General features: G+C 41.7%; 1 protein-coding gene across 2 annotated transcripts in view; it reads right to left on the bottom strand.

Moving 5' to 3' along the window:
- Window positions 1-18083, bottom strand: part of kcnd3 (potassium voltage-gated channel, Shal-related subfamily, member 3) — a 314453-nt gene that overhangs the window by 6929 nt on the left and 289441 nt on the right. Inside the window, exons 4-6 of one of the 2 annotated variants that reach the window (XM_061980346.2) lie at window positions 6931-7032; window positions 2112-2144; window positions 1909-2001 (exon numbers count right to left, since the gene is read on the bottom strand). In XM_061980346.2, coding sequence (XP_061836330.1) covers window positions 1909-2001; window positions 2112-2144; window positions 6931-7032 — 228 coding nt within the window. The remainder of the gene's footprint in view (window positions 1-1908; window positions 2002-2111; window positions 2145-6930; window positions 7033-18083) is intronic. The other variant, XM_061980353.2, reaches the window with a different exon arrangement.

Below are 18083 nucleotides of genomic sequence, written 5' to 3'. Positions count from 1 at the left end.
GTTGGTTATTTATGCGTCATATATCGTACACTTATTCAGCCGGTTGTTCACTATTCTTTATTTATTTTAAATTGCCTTTCAAATGTCTATTCTTGGTGTTGGGTTTTATCAAATAAATTTCCCCGAAAATGCGACTTATACTCCAGTGCGACTTATATATGTTTTTTTCCTTCTTTATTATGCATTTTCGGCCGGTGCGACTTATACTCCGGAGCGACTTATACTCCGAAAAATACGGTAAGGTAAAAAAAAAAAAGTCAGGTCATTTCGAGTCTCAAGTCTAAGTCACGTCTCAAGTCATGTCAGGCCGTGTTAGTCAAGCAAGTCTCAAGTCCTCAAATTTGCGACTCAAGTCATGTGACCTCTGGTATTTACATGAAATGTATTGTACTTGAAATGTTGCCCACTGTCTGCTGACTTCATGTGCAAATGTTCCTTGTTATAGGGAGATGCTTCCTGTTCATACAACCCACAAGGTGGATGGAAATCAGTAACGATTGGCTAAAGCTAGTCCTGCTTTATAGTGTTGGTTGTGTTGGTGTTTACTGTGTCCAGTGTTAAGGCCGAAACACCCAGTGTGCATCATAATATCAGTGCATGCAGGGCCGCCCCTCCCACCACGCAGATTACACGCTCTGCAAAGAGCCCCGCCATCATTGGTGGGCCCCATTTTGCGCATGTAAAATGTCAATTTATGAATGACAGAGCACCTAATATTAAATGTTAGTGCAACATATTCCTATCCACTTCCTGCCCTTCACTGTTCAGAATATAGTAACACAATTCCCCATTCAGTCACACCGTTTTCTGTGGTGCACCTTCATTGCTGGTCGTCTCTCAAAAAAATGGGTTTATGTTTTATTGGTCTTAAAATGGTTATTTTCCACAGAAAAAGAATAATAAACATTTATTTTTTCATGAATTTGTTTTAGTACTGAACATGCATCAAATTGAATTAAAGTTTCCTTAAAAAAAGTTTAAAAAAGGTTTCACATAAATAAAACATTGTGAACATTTTTTTTTATAATCTGGGGAGTTTCCAAATAAAATTCTGTTTATGTCCCCAATTTAGCCATGGGCGGCCTGCATTTTTTTTTTACCCAATTAGTGGGCTTACACCTTGAGGCAAAACACCAGGTCGACTGGCATACTCATATTCAACACAAGAATTGTACCAAAAATTGTGCCCTTTCAAAATAATATAGTAGTAGTTAGCATTTATTTACTGCAATACATTATATAGGGACGGCGTGGCGCAGTGGAAGAGTGGCCGTGCGCAACCCGAGGGTCCCTGGTTCAATCCCCACCTAGTACCAACCTCGTCATGTCCGTTGTGTCCTGAGCAAGACACTTCACCCTTGCTCCTGATGGGTGCTGGTTAGCGCCTTGCATTGCAGCTCCCTCCATCAGTGTGTGAATGGGTAAATGTGGAAGTAGTGTCAAATCGCTTTGAGTACCTTGAAGGTAGAAAAGTGCTATACAAGTACAACCCATTTATTTATCATTTATATTGGGAGATGTTTCTAATAGTTTGTTTACTGTACTTTAGCTACAAGAGAGAGGCACTTTACTTTCTCATAAAATGAGAATTATCATTCACAGTCCATATTTGTAATATTTTCACCAAGGACATATAGTATATGTGCAGTTATATATTATTTCTTGCACAATTTCTTTCTGCTTGTTTTCATGCTTGCATAAGTGCAATGTACTTTTACTCAGGTCTCTCAAGGTACATTTTAGTGGATATCTGGAGAGCTGAAAGCAATTCATAACTGCATTGTGTAACGGTATCTCATTTTTAAAAATGTTAGGATTCACAACTTTGTACAGTGTTATTAAAAAGGAGACTTTTTGTGAAAAGCTCCTTCTATTAGTAATCAAATATGTGGGCATGTGTAAACTCACAGTGGTTTTCTCCAGACAGTGCAGCAGGTGATGGCGCTGGCTCTCCAACAGAGAGGTGGACTTATTTATCTGTTGCTCGTCCTCAATAGAACCCTGCAATGACACATGCAGACGTTAGAAAATGAGCAGCGTGCTGGGCTGTCTTTCAAGGAAACTCTAATCAGATATGGGAGATGCGATGCTGGCAGCTGCAGTCTCAGTACCTGATCTGAAAGGTTCATCTTGTACGGAAGTTGCTTGAGTCAGAGAAGGAGACAAAGCAGAACAGACAGGCACACTTTTACTCGTGTTTGGAGTTCAGCGCTGAGATCAGACAGCAGTCACCGCCTCAGCAGAAGGCGAAGGGTCACATTATCAGCGTGAACCCAGGAGACACTTCAGCTGAGATCGATGGAGCCAAAACATTGAGTTGTGCACCTAATGGATGTACAGTACATAACATGTTGCCTCTGCCGAGGGCCGTTAATAATGACTTGTTTTTCATAACTACTTTTTTTTTTTTTTTGGTCTTGTGTTTATGTGCATGAATAAGAGGGCAATATTTCTACTTCCCTGGTGGTTGGACATAAAATGATGTGACTCAAATAAACAACGCAGCCTTTGGCTGATGTGGGTCCTCTAACGAGTAGACAAACTGCGTATGTGGTCATATTTTTACCATACAGACATTTATTATTTTATTCGGCCCCAAAAAATATTTTAGGGCTGACACTTTTGAGAAACCACTTTTTCATGCAGACAAGCGAGACCTTTTCACTGTCATAAAGCTAAGAAAATATTGAAAAACATGTCATGGTTTCTTGTTTGCTTTGTCCCCCAAGTGAAATGAAAAGAACGCTGTCAGTTTCATTTGTATCGATCCAAAATGTTTTTTTTATTATTACCTCTGCAAATAAGGATTTTTTTATTATTACCTTTTCAAATAAAGATTTTTTTTGCATTGCACAAAATTATGTTCATGAAGCTTTTTTAAGGAGTGGACTATGTGGGTAAGTGGTAAGCTGCTCAAATGATCCTTGACATGGATAAAAGGCAGTGCGGCACTTTAACCTTAGTGTAAATAATTTGTGTACTCTCAGGATTTAATTAGATGGTTTTTTTTAAATTTAGTTTTTTATGCATTCTAATTTGTAAAGAAGGCGGATACATACTTGCCAACCCTCCCGGATTTTCCGGGAGACTCACAAAATTCGGGTCGCGGGGGCAGCAGCGACCCGACCTCGGATAAGCGGAAGAAGATGGATGGATGGATGGACTCACAAAATTCAGCGCCTCTCTCGAAAACCTCCCGGGACAAATTTTCTACCGAAAATCTCCGCTTTCCCACAATATAAACAGCGTAACTGCCCAATCACGTTATAACTGTAGAATGATGGAGGGCGAGTTCTTGGTTTCTTATGTGGGTTTATTGTTAGGCAGTTTCATTAACGTCCTCCCAGCGCGGCAACAACACACAACAACAGCAGTCACGTTTTCGTCTACCGTACAGCAGTTTGCCTGCCGTAAACAGCAATGTTGTGACACGCTTAAACAGGACAATACTGCCATCTAGTGCATTTGATGAAAGCACTTTTGTGCGTGCCACACAGCAATGCATCATCAGAGAGGGTGTTCAGCATGGTTAGAAAAATAGTGACAGAGAATAGAACAAGGATGGACAATTCAACGCTTAACTCAACAATGAGTAGATGAGTGTTATGTGTGTGTATATGTGTAAATAAATGAACACTGAAATTCAAGTATTTCTTTTTATATATATATATATATATATATATATATATATATATATATATATATATATATATATACATATATATACACATATATATATATATATATATATATATATATATATATATATATATATATATATATATATATATATATATATGAAATACTTGACTTGGTGAATTCTAGCTGTAAATATACTCCTCTTCTCTTAACCACGCCCCCAACCACGCCCCGCCCCCAACCACGAGCCCCCCCCCCCACCTCCCTAAATTGGAGGTCTCAAGGTTGGCAAGTATGGGCGGATACAAAGTGGCTTACAATGAAGCTGATGGAAATAATCTAAAAACATCCAAAAACCAAGAAAAATATGTTAATTACAGATAATAAATCATGCATCTCACCTCAAATATATTTTGTGGCGTACCCCAGGGATCAATACTGGGCCCCAAATTGTTCAATCTCTACATAAATGACATTTGTAAAATTACAAAAGACTTAAAGTTAGTACTATTTGCAGATTGTTCAGGAGAGAACACACATAAGCTAATACAAATAATAACGGAAGATTAAAGATATGGTTTGACAAAAACAGACTATCTTTGAATCTCAGTAAAACTAAAATAATGTTATTTGGTAACAATAGAAGGAAGAGTCAAACACAAATACAAATAGACAAAGTAGACAATGAAAGAGTAAAATAAATCACGCTTTTAGGTGTAATAATAGCATACTTGCCAACCCTCCCGGAAACCTTCCGGGACAAATTTTCCCCCGAAAATCTCCCGAAATTCAGGCGGACCTGAGTGACGTGTCGACAGCCTGTTTTCACGTCCGCTTTCCCACAATATAAACAGCGTGCCTGCCCAATCACGTTATAACTGTAGAATGATGGAGGGCGAGTTCTTGGTTTCTTATGTGGGTTTATTGTTAGGCAGTTTCATTAACGTCCTCCCAGCGCGGTAACAACAGCAGTCACGTTTTCGTCTACCGTAAAGCAGTTTGTCTGCCGTAAACAGCAATGTTGTGACACTCTTAAACAGGACAATACTGCCATCTACTGTACATGCATATGTGACAATAACATCTAGGGCTTTTAGAGAGTGCAGTGCACAACTGCGCACACAACAAGGAGACGAAGCAGAATGCATCATCAGAGAGGGTGTTCAGCATGGTTAGAAAAATAGTGACAGAGAATAGAACAAGGATGGACAATTCAACCCTTAACTCAACAATGAGTAGATGAGTGTTATGTGTGTGTATATGTGTAAATAAATGAACACTGAAATTCAAGTATTTCTCTTATTTATATATATATATATATATATATATATATAGTATTTCTAATATATATATATATATATATATATATATATATATATATATATGAAATACTTGACTTGGTGAATTCTAGCTGTAAATATACTCCTCCCCTCTTAACCACACCCCCGCCCCAACATAATCCTTTCGCTCTCGTAATTTGATTTATCAAGACTAAAACTGTTCCGTACTGTCCCGTATATTATTTAGCACGTCTGAAATGTGCATGCAAACTGGCCCAGTTACACACAAACGGCTGTGAGAAAGGAAGCGATCGCACTGCAAACACAGACGATGGGCAGAAAATCTTACGTGTTTATGACAACATATTTGGACTGTCAGAAATAAAAATATTAGACATATCGCTCCCAATAATGTTGTCCGGGTGGAAATCGGGAGAATGGTTGCCCCTGTCTGTAAAACATAATTTATGTAGAATTTTAAACCAAAGAACTACCAACCATTACCATAGTTTGTTTCATCCAACGATAAAAAAACAAACATTTTAAATAATAAAACAAAAGGCCGATGTCTTCCTTATGTAGACCACAAGGAAGACAGTGTGATTATTCTTTACGGAGACGGAGGTGTTTTTACGGTGTGTTCAAGGACCGCTGAACAGAGTAGGGCGCCACAAAGCTATAAGTTGTCATGGATTTTTCATTTAAATAAATCTTGAAGTTACATTACACACCAATATTCAAAACAATAAAAGCTTAGACATTACAACAGAAAACACTGACACTAAAACACTATCAATGAAGCATAAGAAATACAAAACATTGGGTTTTCTAACAGTGTGCATATTTTATCCATCCATTTCCTACCGTTTGTCCCTTTCGGGGCGTGGGGGGGTGCTGGAGCCTATCCCAGCTGCACTCGGGCAGAAGGCGGTGTACACCCTGGCCAAGTCATCTCAGGGCCTTTATTTATTTTAGTTATGTGGAAAAAACTTGGTCAAAAGAGTCCAGTGTGTGTATAAGTACTTTTTGAGCACATTCAACAATACCACGATAGTAATGATAACCGTGATCATTTTGGTCATGATAACCGTGACATAAAATGTTTATATATCGTTTCATCTCTCGTGTGCATGAATGTTTCCTTCATGTAGATACGACCACATGCAGACCAGACCAGCCATGTTGCTTATATTAAAGAAAAATACCTTTCACTGACTGGCTGATGCAGAACGTTATTTACCTTACTCCAATGCAGTGTTTTTCAACCTTTTCTGAGCCAAGGCACATTTTTTTCATTGAAAAAATCCCGAGGCACACCCCCAGCAGAAAACAAAAATGAAACTCAGCAGCCGATATTGACAGTAAAAAGTTGTTCTAGCAATTGTTGGATATGAATTGAAACCATAACCAATCATGCATCACTATAACTCTTGTCTCAAAGTAGATGTACTGTCACGACCTGTCACATCACGCCCTGACTTATTTTGAGTATTTTGGTGTTTTCCTGTGTGTAGTGTTTTAGTTCTGCTCCACATGCAAATAATGTAAATAATTCAATGTATATACCCTGATGATTATCTTGTGTGATGACTGTATTATGATGATAGTATATATTTATGGTATATATCTGTATCATGAATCAATTTAAGTGGACCCCGACTTAAACAAGTTGAAAAACTTATTCGGGTGTTACCAGTTAGTGGTCAATTGTACGGAATATGCACTTCACTGTGCAACCTACTAACAAAAGTCTCAATCAATCAATCAAAACGCTGTAAGTCTTTGTTGTCGTCCAGCATTCTGTTTTTGTTTACTTTACAGCCAGTTCAGTTTTAGTTTCGTTTTGCATAGCTAAGCTTCGATGCCTTTTCTTAGCGGCACTCGGCTTTTGTTTATTTTTGGTTTAAGCGTTAGATACCTTTTTACCTGCAAACCATCGTCGTCATTCCCTTTTATTGGTCACCACAAGAAATGTAAGCAGCAGTGATGTAGGAGAACTGTCTGGTCTTACCGTGAGCTCCAAAGCTTCATTGAAGAGGCCATTCCGCTTGTTGTGGAGGAAGGCACTGGAGCTCCCTGTCTTGGAAATTCGTATCCTGGCCAAGCGGGCTTTCTGCAAAGAGCAGCAGACAATAAAAAGGCCCGTCAGTCGAAGCCTGCACCACCTTCAGCGTCAAACTGATTGGGGAATCACTTTGACTCGTCCCACTGATGAGCTACACCACTTTCTCATGCTTCATGTATTAGTTGTGATCTTATGGATCAAATCAAACATACGCTGCTAGATCATTCCCTCTGATCTGTGGCGATAACTCACTCTGATCTCCTGCTATACTTATGAATGATTTATGGGCACTGCATGATAACACACATTCCTTGGGTAGAGAACCACAGAGAGCAGCAGCAGCTCGGCTTGCTGCAGTAAACCCTTTAAGAATTAAGCAGAGAAGCGCTGCACCAGGCTGGGAATCCATTTTTATGAACGCTGTCATTGTGTTAATATGATAACAATTGAATGAATCTTTATTCCAATCCATTATGTATTAGCTGTTCCCATTTTTCGTACCAGTCCTCTCTCCAATAACTACAAAATACATATTCCACATATAATTTTGAAGCAGGCAAACTGTCTGCTAAATGTGAATAAAGCCACAGGTACAGAACAAAGCTTCCAGAACAACTGATTTTAAAGGGTAATGGAATCACTGACATCTCAAAGGCCAGCCATTTTCCATTAAAACTGGCTGTCAAACAAATTGCACTTCTTCAGCGTGTGTAGAGCTCGTCTCTGCTGCTGGCCCGTCATCTTGTTGAATTTGAAAGGAGAGGGATGCATTCCCATCAAAGGGAGTGTGAGCTGTGTACAGGATGAGCAGAGTCGGAGCTTCGTCAGAGGGGGGCCTGTGCACTGCTGGGCGGGTTAATGAAGTGTTTCACGGGAAGAATTTACACATACTTTAAAACTATGTGCCAAATAGAAAACTTTGTACCTTCGACCTTAATGAGGACAAGCGGGACAGAAAATTGTACGGATGAAAGAAAATTGCATATGGTAATTAACTACTGAACAAATGCAACAATAATGGGCGACAGGTAGCAATATAGAAATGCAATATAGAAATAAGAAGTTTTAGCAGCAATAATTCTAATCCATTCTTAATAGGTATGTCCCGGTACAACCTTTTCACTTCTACAATTGGAGCTTTGCGTCTTGGCCAATACAGATATTGATCAGATATCAGCAGAAATCAGAAATACTTTTATCAATTTGTAGTGTGAGATGTTAGAAAAGACTTGATTAAGTGAAATTACTCAAACAGAGAACAATGTTAGGTATGAAAAACACTAACCTGTTTATTATTAATCATCTGGAATTCATACCGTCTTTAAATTGAAGTTGACTGCCAACTGGTATTTGGCGACACCTCACGGCCACAATAATTCATTAAGTTAAGCTCATGACGCAGCAAATTGAATGACGCGGACACATTTGTTACTGGATACTTTCTAATAAGCTTCTTCCTTGGAGGCTTTGTATGCGTAAGTAATATGCAACTATAATTATTTGATACTTGTATTGACAAATGTGCTGTTTTAGACTGCAATAATGTTCAATTAAGAACACTTATTACAAATGTCTAGCTTGTGTGCTATTGTGTGCTTAGCTGTTGTGTAGCTGCTTGCTCCTAGTAGGCTATAGTCTCCCATGCTTACCTTTTCTAAATGACTTTAGTAAAAAATAGAAGCAAAGGCCAACCTTGGAGGACATTTAAATGTTAACTGGCTGTCCAACTTTGCACAAGTTAACATGTGGGTGGATTGCTTGTATAGCGAGTTTAGATCAATCAATCAATCAATGTTTATTTATATAGCCCTAAATCACAAGTGTCTCAAAGGGCTGCACAAGCCACAATGACATCCTCGGTACAGAGCCCACATAAGGGCAAGGAAAAACTCACCCCAGTGGGACGTCGATGTGAATGACTATGAGAAACCTTGGAGAGGACCGCATATGTGGGTAAACCCCCCACCCTCTAGGGGAGACCGAATGCAATGGATGTCGAGTGGCAATGTGACAGTTTGACCCCACACTGTCACTGTTTGACCTTTGGACTTCCTCACAAACCGTGCACATTTGTTGGGAAGCTCAACATGGACACACAAACATTAAATCTTGTTAGCCAGTGAAAAGCATGTGCTCAACAAACAAATTGTTACCTGTCACTCACCATGGCTCTGAACTATTGACCAAAAGAGTCAGGGTGGGGTTGAGGGCTTTATATAGGTGACCACACCTGCATTCACTAATTAGGCCAAATTTGGGTCGAACCATGATCTTCAAATGCTGGGTGTTACAGAAGGACACTGGACATTTAAAAGTTGTGTTGTCTAATCCTGAATATACTGTGTACGAAAATGACTGCTCTACACATGCAAAAGTACCATGTGAATACTTTTTAGACATGTGATGGTTATTTATGGTGAAATTTACAAAATAACTGTTTTCTTAATTTCCCCTGTCAAATTGGTCCCAGCTAGTGGGCGGGGCTAAGGGCTATTTAAGTTGGAAAATGCCGTTTTTCTGACAGTCTGCTGTCGGTCACTGCCAGAGGAGGTTCTCTGTCCTGAGTAGGAGTTTCGGTCTCCATGCATCAAACATCTACTAAGGTGAATATTTTGATGATGAGATTATGTTGTGTTGTAACCGGTTAAACGAGTTTTGTTGAATGCTAATTGATTTTGCTAAATCTGTTTTGATTAGTTAATTCTTTACTTTGACATATTTGATTATTGACCTTTGACTATGAGTACATGTATTTTGATATAATGAATGATTTATCTTTTGATTATTTTTAATATGCTTATTTTGATTAATTATATAGGCCTAGTTAACGCATGCAACTTCGAAATGTATTTAGAATATAAATGTACTATATATAATATACGATACTAATATTGCCTCTATTTATTACATTACAGATTGTGGGTGCTTTGTTTTTTCTGTCGTTGTTCACCTTTTGACACTTTTTGGGATTTCAATAAATGTTTGTAAACTGTTACCAACTGCGTGCCTTGCCATCCTTGATTTGAAAGTCTGGTTTGCAAAGGTTACATTACCTTCACCCGAGCCTGGGTGTGACATATGGTGGCAGTGGTGGGATGGCAAGCCGCAGAGTTTACAAACATTTATCTGGCAGAGGGCAGGCCAGAACTGGTTTGAGATCCCAAGTGTCGGAGGTGGCAATGACAGAGGAGACTGATGAGATGGCTGGTCGAGGGGCCACGGCGATGAGGCTGGACCGGTCGACTATGGCTGAGGAGCGTGAAGTTGGATGGAACACCGAGGAGTCCGAAGAAGACGTCAAAGGTTTTGAGAACTCTGGGGCTAGGCGTAAGCAGCATAGGAAGGGGTCTGGGAAGGCTAGGTGGTCTGCTGAGCCACCAAGGACTGAAAGAGTGTTAAGTGAACCTACCCTGGTTAATATGTTCCAAGACTTTTTGATTGGACAGCAACGTAGGGAAGCTGTCCTAGTTCGTGAACTCCAGGAGTTAAAAACTGTCTGTACAAGGCCTAGCCTAGATCACTCACTCACTAACCAAAATGCTAACCGTACTCCTGACAATAGTTGTTGTGAGCAGTCGCCCAAACCCAAACCCAGAACTCGCTCACATCCAAATCTTAGTCCTCAAGCGTCGCCGTCCAGAGATTCCTCGCCACCTGATCATCATCATCTCCGACAAGGCCCAAAGATGTTCCCTTTCCAGCAGGGTGAGGACATCGAAAACTTTCTTGTCCGTTTCGAGCGCATTGCTCGCACCTGGGGCTGGCATCAGTCTGACTGGGCCTGCCGACTTGTTCCACTCTTGACCGGTAAAGCTCTGGATGCCTATTCTGCGATGGAGGAAGATGCTTCCAACGTCTACGCTGACCTTAAAGAAGCCCTCCTTGCTAAGTTTGATATCTCTCCTGAGACTTATAGGCTCCAGTTCCGGTCAACCTACATTCCCCCTGGTGAATCTCCCAAGGAGACTTACAACAGACTCAAAGGTCTCTACAGAAGATGGATCAAGCCAGAGCAGCGTTCCAAAGAAGACATCGCAGAGCTTTTCATTCTGGAACAAATGCTTCGCTTGCTGCCCAACGAAATGAAGACTTGGGTCAAGGAACACCAGCCAGAAGACGGACTTACTGCTGCTAAACTTGCAGGCCAGTACTTGAATGCTCGTAAAGGACTCCGAATGCCAAGGCAGCAGAACAACCGTGTAGCAGCTCAAGGTGCAGCCGACCTGTCACACCAAAGAGGTGTGCAGAAAGCAGGTGGTTACAGCACCTCAGGGGACAACAGACTGTTCCCGAGACAGAGTCCAGTGAAGGATCTCATCTGCTACCATTGCCAACAGCCAGGGCATCGAGCCCCAGTCTGCCCTTTGAAACAGAAGACCTGGTATGACCAAAAAGCACGTCACAGGGTGCTACAGCCAGGTCAAAAGGTCATGCTCTCGCTTCCAACCTCAAGTCATAAACTGCTGGCCCAATGGAAAGGTCCTTACTCCGTGGTCAGACAAGCTGGTCCAGTCACTTATGAGATCTCACATCCAGAGAAAGGAAAGGCATCCCAAGTGTACCACATCAACCTTCTGAAGGAATGTAAGGAGAAGAAATCCTCTGTGGAAGGAAAGGATGTCCAGGCCAGTCAAGTACCTACTCAAAGCAAGGAGTTGCAAGAGGAAAAGGTGATGCTGGCACGGGAAGTGGAAATGGAGGATGATGTGGAGGAGACAGATCTGTCCATGCTCACTACACCACAGAAACCTGATGTAAGTCACTTGTCTGCACAATCTGCCCTTAAATTATTGCAAGTGTGTGAAGAATTCCCAGTATTGTTCAGTGGAAAGCCAGGAAGAACTCCACTAATTGAACATGTCATTCATTTAAAAAACCCAACACCTATCCGTCAGCGCCCCTACAGAGTGCCCGAGCGGCTGGTGGAGCCCCTCAACCATGAAATCCAAACCATGCTGGATCTAGGAGTGATTGAACCCTCAAACAGTGAGTGGTGTAACCCCATTGTCCTTGTTCCTAAAAAAGACAACACAATACGAGTATGTAATGACCTACGCAAAGTGAACGCCGTTTCTAAATTTGATGCTTATCCCATGCCACGTATTGATGAACTTCTTGAGAAGCTCGGCAAAGCTGTGTTCATCACCACCCTTGACCTGTGTAAGGGATACTGGCAAGTCCCTTTAGAGAAGGAGTCAAGGGAGTACACTGCCTTCCGTGGACCAAAGGGTCTCTATCATTACACGGTTATGCCGTTCGGACTACATGGAGCCCCCGCAACATTTCAGCGGCTAATGGATCGCGTTCTGCAGGGGTGTGGCCAGTTCTCTGCTGCCTATCTCGATGATGTGGTGGTTTTCAGCACTTCCTGGAAAGACCACCTCTCTCATCTGCGTCAAGTCCTGCTCCGGATCCGTTCTGCCGGGCTCACTCTTAACACCCAGAAATGTGAGTGGGCCAAAACTGAGGTGTGTTACCTAGGTTACCATCTTGGCAATGGGCAGATACGTCCTCAGGTGGACAAGGTGAAGGCAATCCAAGACAGTCCTAGACCGCGGACAAAGAAGCAGGTCCGGTCATTCTTGGGGCTTTCCGGGTGGTACAGAAGATTTGTTCCCCACTTCTCTACCATCACAGCTCCTCTTGTCAAGCTGACAACCAAAGCATCCTCTAATCCAGTCAAATGGACAGACACATGTGAAACTGCCTTCACGAATGTCAAAACTATTCTATGCTCTTCTCCGGTCTTACAAAGTCCTGACTTCAACCAGCGATTCCTTGTTCAAGTTGATGCCTCTGGTGTGGGCCTTGGAGCCGTCCTAGCCCAAGGAAAGGAGGGCGAGGAACAACCGCTTCTATATCTGAGCCGTAAACTGCATCCCAGAGAAACTAGGTACTCTGCCATTGAAAAGGAATGTCTTGCCATCAAGTGGGCATTGGACAGCCTACGTTATTACCTTCTGGGACGGACCTTCGATCTGGAAACGGACCACCGGGCATTGAGCTGGATCAACTCCATGAGGGATAAGAACTCCCGTGTCACCAGATGGTACTTGGCGTTACAGCCTTATTGTTTCAACGTTACACATCGAGCTGGCAAAAGTAACTTGCTAGCTGATTACCTGTCTCGTCTCCCTGGACTTGCTGTCGCTGGAGAGGAGGGAGGTAATGTGACAGTTTGACCCCACACTGTCACTGTTTGACCTTTGGACTTCCTCACAAACCGTGCACATTTGTTGGGAAGCTCAACATGGACACACAAACATTAAATCTTGTTAGCCAGTGAAAAGCATGTGCTCAACAAACAAATTGTTACCTGTCACTCACCATGGCTCTGAACTATTGACCAAAAGAGTCAGGGTGGGGTTGAGGGCTTTATATAGGTGACCACACCTGCATTCACTAATTAGGCCAAATTTGGGTCGAACCATGATCTTCAAATGCTGGGTGTTACAGAAGGACACTGGACATTTAAAAGTTGTGTTGTCTAATCCTGAATATACTGTGTACGAAAATGACTGCTCTACACATGCAAAAGTACCATGTGAATACTTTTTAGACATGTGATGGTTATTTATGGTGAAATTTACAAAATAACTGTTTTCTTAATTTCCCCTGTCAAATTGGTCCCAGCTAGTGGGCGGGGCTAAGGGCTATTTAAGTTGGAAAATGCCGTTTTTCTGACAGTCTGCTGTCGGTCACTGCCAGAGGAGGTTCTCTGTCCTGAGTAGGAGTTTCGGTCTCCATGCATCAAACATCTACTAAGGTGAATATTTTGATGATGAGATTATGTTGTGTTGTAACCGGTTAAACGAGTTTTGTTGAATGCTAATTGATTTTGCTAAATCTGTTTTGATTAGTTAATTCTTTACTTTGACATATTTGATTATTGACCTTTGACTATGAGTACATGTATTTTGATATAATGAATGATTTATCTTTTGATTATTTTTAATATGCTTATTTTGATTAATTATATAGGCCTAGTTAACGCATGCAACTTCGAAATGTATTTAGAATATAAATGTACTATATATAATATACGATACTAATATTGCCTCTATTTATTACATTACAGATTGTGGGTGCTTTGTTTTTTCTGTCGTTGTTCACCTTTTGACACTTTTTGGGATTTCAATAAATGTTTGTAAACTGTTACCAACTGCGTGCCTTGCCATCCTTGATTTGAAAGTCTGGTTTGCAAAGGTTACATTACCTTCACCCGAGCCTGGGTGTGACAGGCATGCATCCATCCGGATCTACAAGCCCCTTTCGGGGTTAGATGCAGGCCGATATAAACCGATACTTGTTTATTTGCCAATATCAGGACACCCCTAATTCAGTATATGCCTCGCCTGGATGGCCGAATGATGCTTCACCACCACACATCACTCTTTATTTTATCTTCGTCTCTCACAAAACAACACTATTGTATCCTCATGTCTGCAGTGTTTTCCCAAGACCTTTGCGATAAACCTTTTATACATTGTGTATTTGTGCTCAACCACTGGGATTGTCTCTCGGACACGCAGGCGTGAGCCAGTGACTGTGGGGATGGTTGCCAGGCAGCGTATGGGCGGAATAGAGGGGGTGTTAAGAATATTCCCTGCTACTGAATCCCTTTTTCTGCAGACCTCTGATAGATTCCTGCTCCTTTGGGAGGTAAGTGGCTGTGTTAAAGGCCCAGCTGTGCTTTGAAGGAAGCACCCGACGGAAGCGTTGCAGGGTATGCATGTGTGTAAGGATGACTCTCATACCTACAGTACCCACACACAACACACAGTATATTTTTATAACTCCACTGACGTGTCAGTTATTTAAGTGTTGATTTGATGGATTCACACCTTCTAACTAAAAGTGTGAGTGGTACATTATGTCCTACATAAGGGATAATCATATAGCTGTCTAAGTACAATCAAATGCAGTGATTTTCTTTCCATCGTGAAAAAGACTTTGCACAGTCAGTGTGTTTTATTTGTGTTGAAGAGTAAAGACCACACCAGCAAGTGATATATTTTTTCCCACGTGAGGAAGGACAAAAAAGACAAGACAAGAACATTGATTTAAAGTTTTTGGACTAATTTGTCACTAATATTCTTGACGCCTCCAGCAGACCTTTACGTGTACCTCCAAAAAAATCTGGACCGCAGAGCTGTGATTGTAATTTAGTACATAATTTCTGGGTTTTTTCTTCCCACCTGTTCTCGGCCTCGCCTAGATCAGGGGTTGCACAGCCCACCTTTGTGAACATCTTCTCCTTCGGTTTCAGAGCAACATGGGCAATAAAAGTGATCGTCATTTCAAAATGATTACTTCCATCTCCAGCAACAAAGTGCACTGCACAAAAGAGCTGACAAAACATAAGACAAAAATACTAGATTTTAAGAAAATATACTAAAATTTGAATCAGTGAAGTGAAGTGAATTACATTTATATAGCGCTTTTCTCTAGGGACTCAAAGCGCTTTACATAGTGAAACCTAATATCTAAGTTACATTTTTAAACTAGTGTGGGCGGCACTGGGAGCAGGTGGGTAAAGTGTCTTGCCCAAGGACACAACGGCAGTAACTAGGATGGCAGAAGCGGGGATCGAACCTGGAACCCTCAAGTTGCTGGCACGGCCACTCTACTAACCGAGCTATACCGCCCCATCAGAATCAGAATCAGAAATACTTTATTAATCCCCGAGGGGAAATAAAAAATTTCAGCACAATCCCATTCAAGATCAGACAAACATTACAGGGAGACAGAATAGGATCGCTGATGGGTCTGCCAACTTCTGGCGCCCCATACAGGTAAACAATGGGGGCGGGGCCCTGGTTTAAGCCTGGGCCCTTGGAGAGGGGGTCCAAACTGAGGCCAAGGGAAAAAACAACTCATAGCCATAGCACACATCAAACATCAAACATGAAAGAACACAAAGGACATTAAAGACATTAACAGAGCAGAGCTGATGCAACCAGCCACTGTGGTGGCCTCTGCGGTGTTCTAAGACATCGTCTGCTGGGGTGGAGGGAGCATGGCCAGAGACAGGAGCAGACCCAACAAAGCAACCAAGAGCGCCGACTCCACTCTCGGCCGCCCACTAACTCTCGGCCAGTGTCCAGTCCGCATGGATGAGCGAGGATGCGTCTAAAGAGACAGAGGTGTCCGATACCTGCTCATTCAGCCAAAACACTGTGAAGCCTGTCCATCCCGGCGCTCAGCACTAGCTCCACAGCCCTGTCTCTTCATCCGTATCTCCTCCAGTCTCTCCAAACGGACTATGGTGTGGCAGAGACCCAGCAGCTGGTCTCCATGGCCAAAAGGCTCCCAGGAGAAAGATCCAGAAGTCCACAAAAAAGCACTGCAGAAGTCACGAAAGTGACACCCCTTGTCACACAGTCCCAAAGGGTCCCGAACCAAAAGGCAAAAATATATATATATATATAATAACACATGAAAACAAGAGGGAAACACAAAAGGATGACACAAGAGCACAGAGCTCCTGCCAACAGCAGCCACTACAGCGGCGCCATTTTGGGGGGAAAAAACCTGTAAGATTATCTGTCCATGCAGCTAGTTGATTTTTATTGTTAAATAGGGATGGAATGACATAAAAATCTCACGGTACAATATTATTGTGGTATACAGTATGCCCCAAAACCAAAACCAGTGAAGTTGGCACGTTGTGTAAATCGTAAATAAAAACAGAATACAATGATTTGCAAATCCTTTTCAACTTATATTCAATTGAATACACTGCAAAGACAAGATATTTTAATGTTCAAACTGGTAAACTTTGTTATTTTTTGCAAATATTAGCTCATTCGGAATTTGATGCCTGCAACATGTTTTAAAATAGCTGGCACAAGTGGCAAAAACCGAGAAAGTTGAGGAATGCTCATCAAACACTTATTTGGAACAGGCTAATTGGGAACAGGTGGGTGCCATGATTGGATATAAAAGCAGCTTCCATGAAATGCTCAGTCATTCACAAACAAGGATGGGGCGAGGGTCACCACTTTGTGAACAAATGCGTCAGCAAACTGTATCATCAAAAGGTTCAGAGAATCTGAAGAAATCACTGCACGTAAGCAGCATAGCTGAAAACCAAAATTGAATGCCTGTGACCTTCGATCTCTCTGGCGGTACTGCATCAAAAAGCGACATCAGTGTGTAAATGATATCACCACATGGGCTCAGGAACACTTCAGAAAACCACTGTCAGTAACTACAGTTCGTCGCTACATCTGTAAGTGCAATTTAAGACTCTACTATGCAAAGCCAAAGCCATTTATCAACAACACCCAGAAAGCCGCCGGCTTCGCTGGGCCCGAGCTCATCTAAGATGGACTGATGCAAAGTGGAAAAGTGTTCTGTGGTCTGACGAGTTCACATTTCAAATAGTTTTTGGAAAGTGTGGACGTTGTGTCCTCCGGACCAAAGAGGAAAAGAACCATCTGGATTGTTATATGCGCAAAGTTGAAAAGCCAGCATCTGTGATGGTATGGGGGTGTATTAGTGCCCAAGACATGGGTACCTTACACATCTGTGAAGGCACCATTATTGCTGAAAGGTACATACAGGTTTTGGAGCAACATATGTTGCCCTCCAAACAATGTTATCATGGACGCCCCTGCTTATTTCAGCAAGACAATGCCAAGCCACATTCTGCACGTGTTACAACAGCGTGGCTTTGTAGTAAAAGAGTGCGGGTACTAGACTGGCCTGCCTGTAGTCCAGACCTGTTCCCCATTGAAAATGTGTGGCACATTATGAAGCCTAAAATACGACAACGGAGACCCCGGACTGTTGAACAACTTAAGCTGTACATCAAGCAAGAATAGGAAAGAATTCCACCTGAAAAGCTTCAAAAATTGGTCTCGTCAGTTCCCAAACGTTTACTGACTGTTCTTAAAAGGAAAGGCCATGTAATGATACTTTTTGCTTTGTATCATTTTGGAAAATACTGTCAGAAAAGTTAACGAACAATTTTACTTTTAATAATGGTAACACCTCAAAAATTTATGTTTAGCATTGCTGGTTTCAATTATCTTTGCCGTGCGACAGGGGCGAATCCAGACTATTTTTGGGTGGAGGCACAGGGTTTACAACCA

The sequence above is a fragment of the Nerophis lumbriciformis genome, linkage group LG01 (genome assembly GCF_033978685.3).
Source record: "Nerophis lumbriciformis linkage group LG01, RoL_Nlum_v2.1, whole genome shotgun sequence".
NCBI classification, from domain to species: domain Eukaryota; kingdom Metazoa; phylum Chordata; class Actinopteri; order Syngnathiformes; family Syngnathidae; genus Nerophis; species Nerophis lumbriciformis.
The sequence above is the reverse complement of the archived record's forward strand: the minus strand, read 5'-3'. Positions and strand labels throughout refer to the sequence as shown.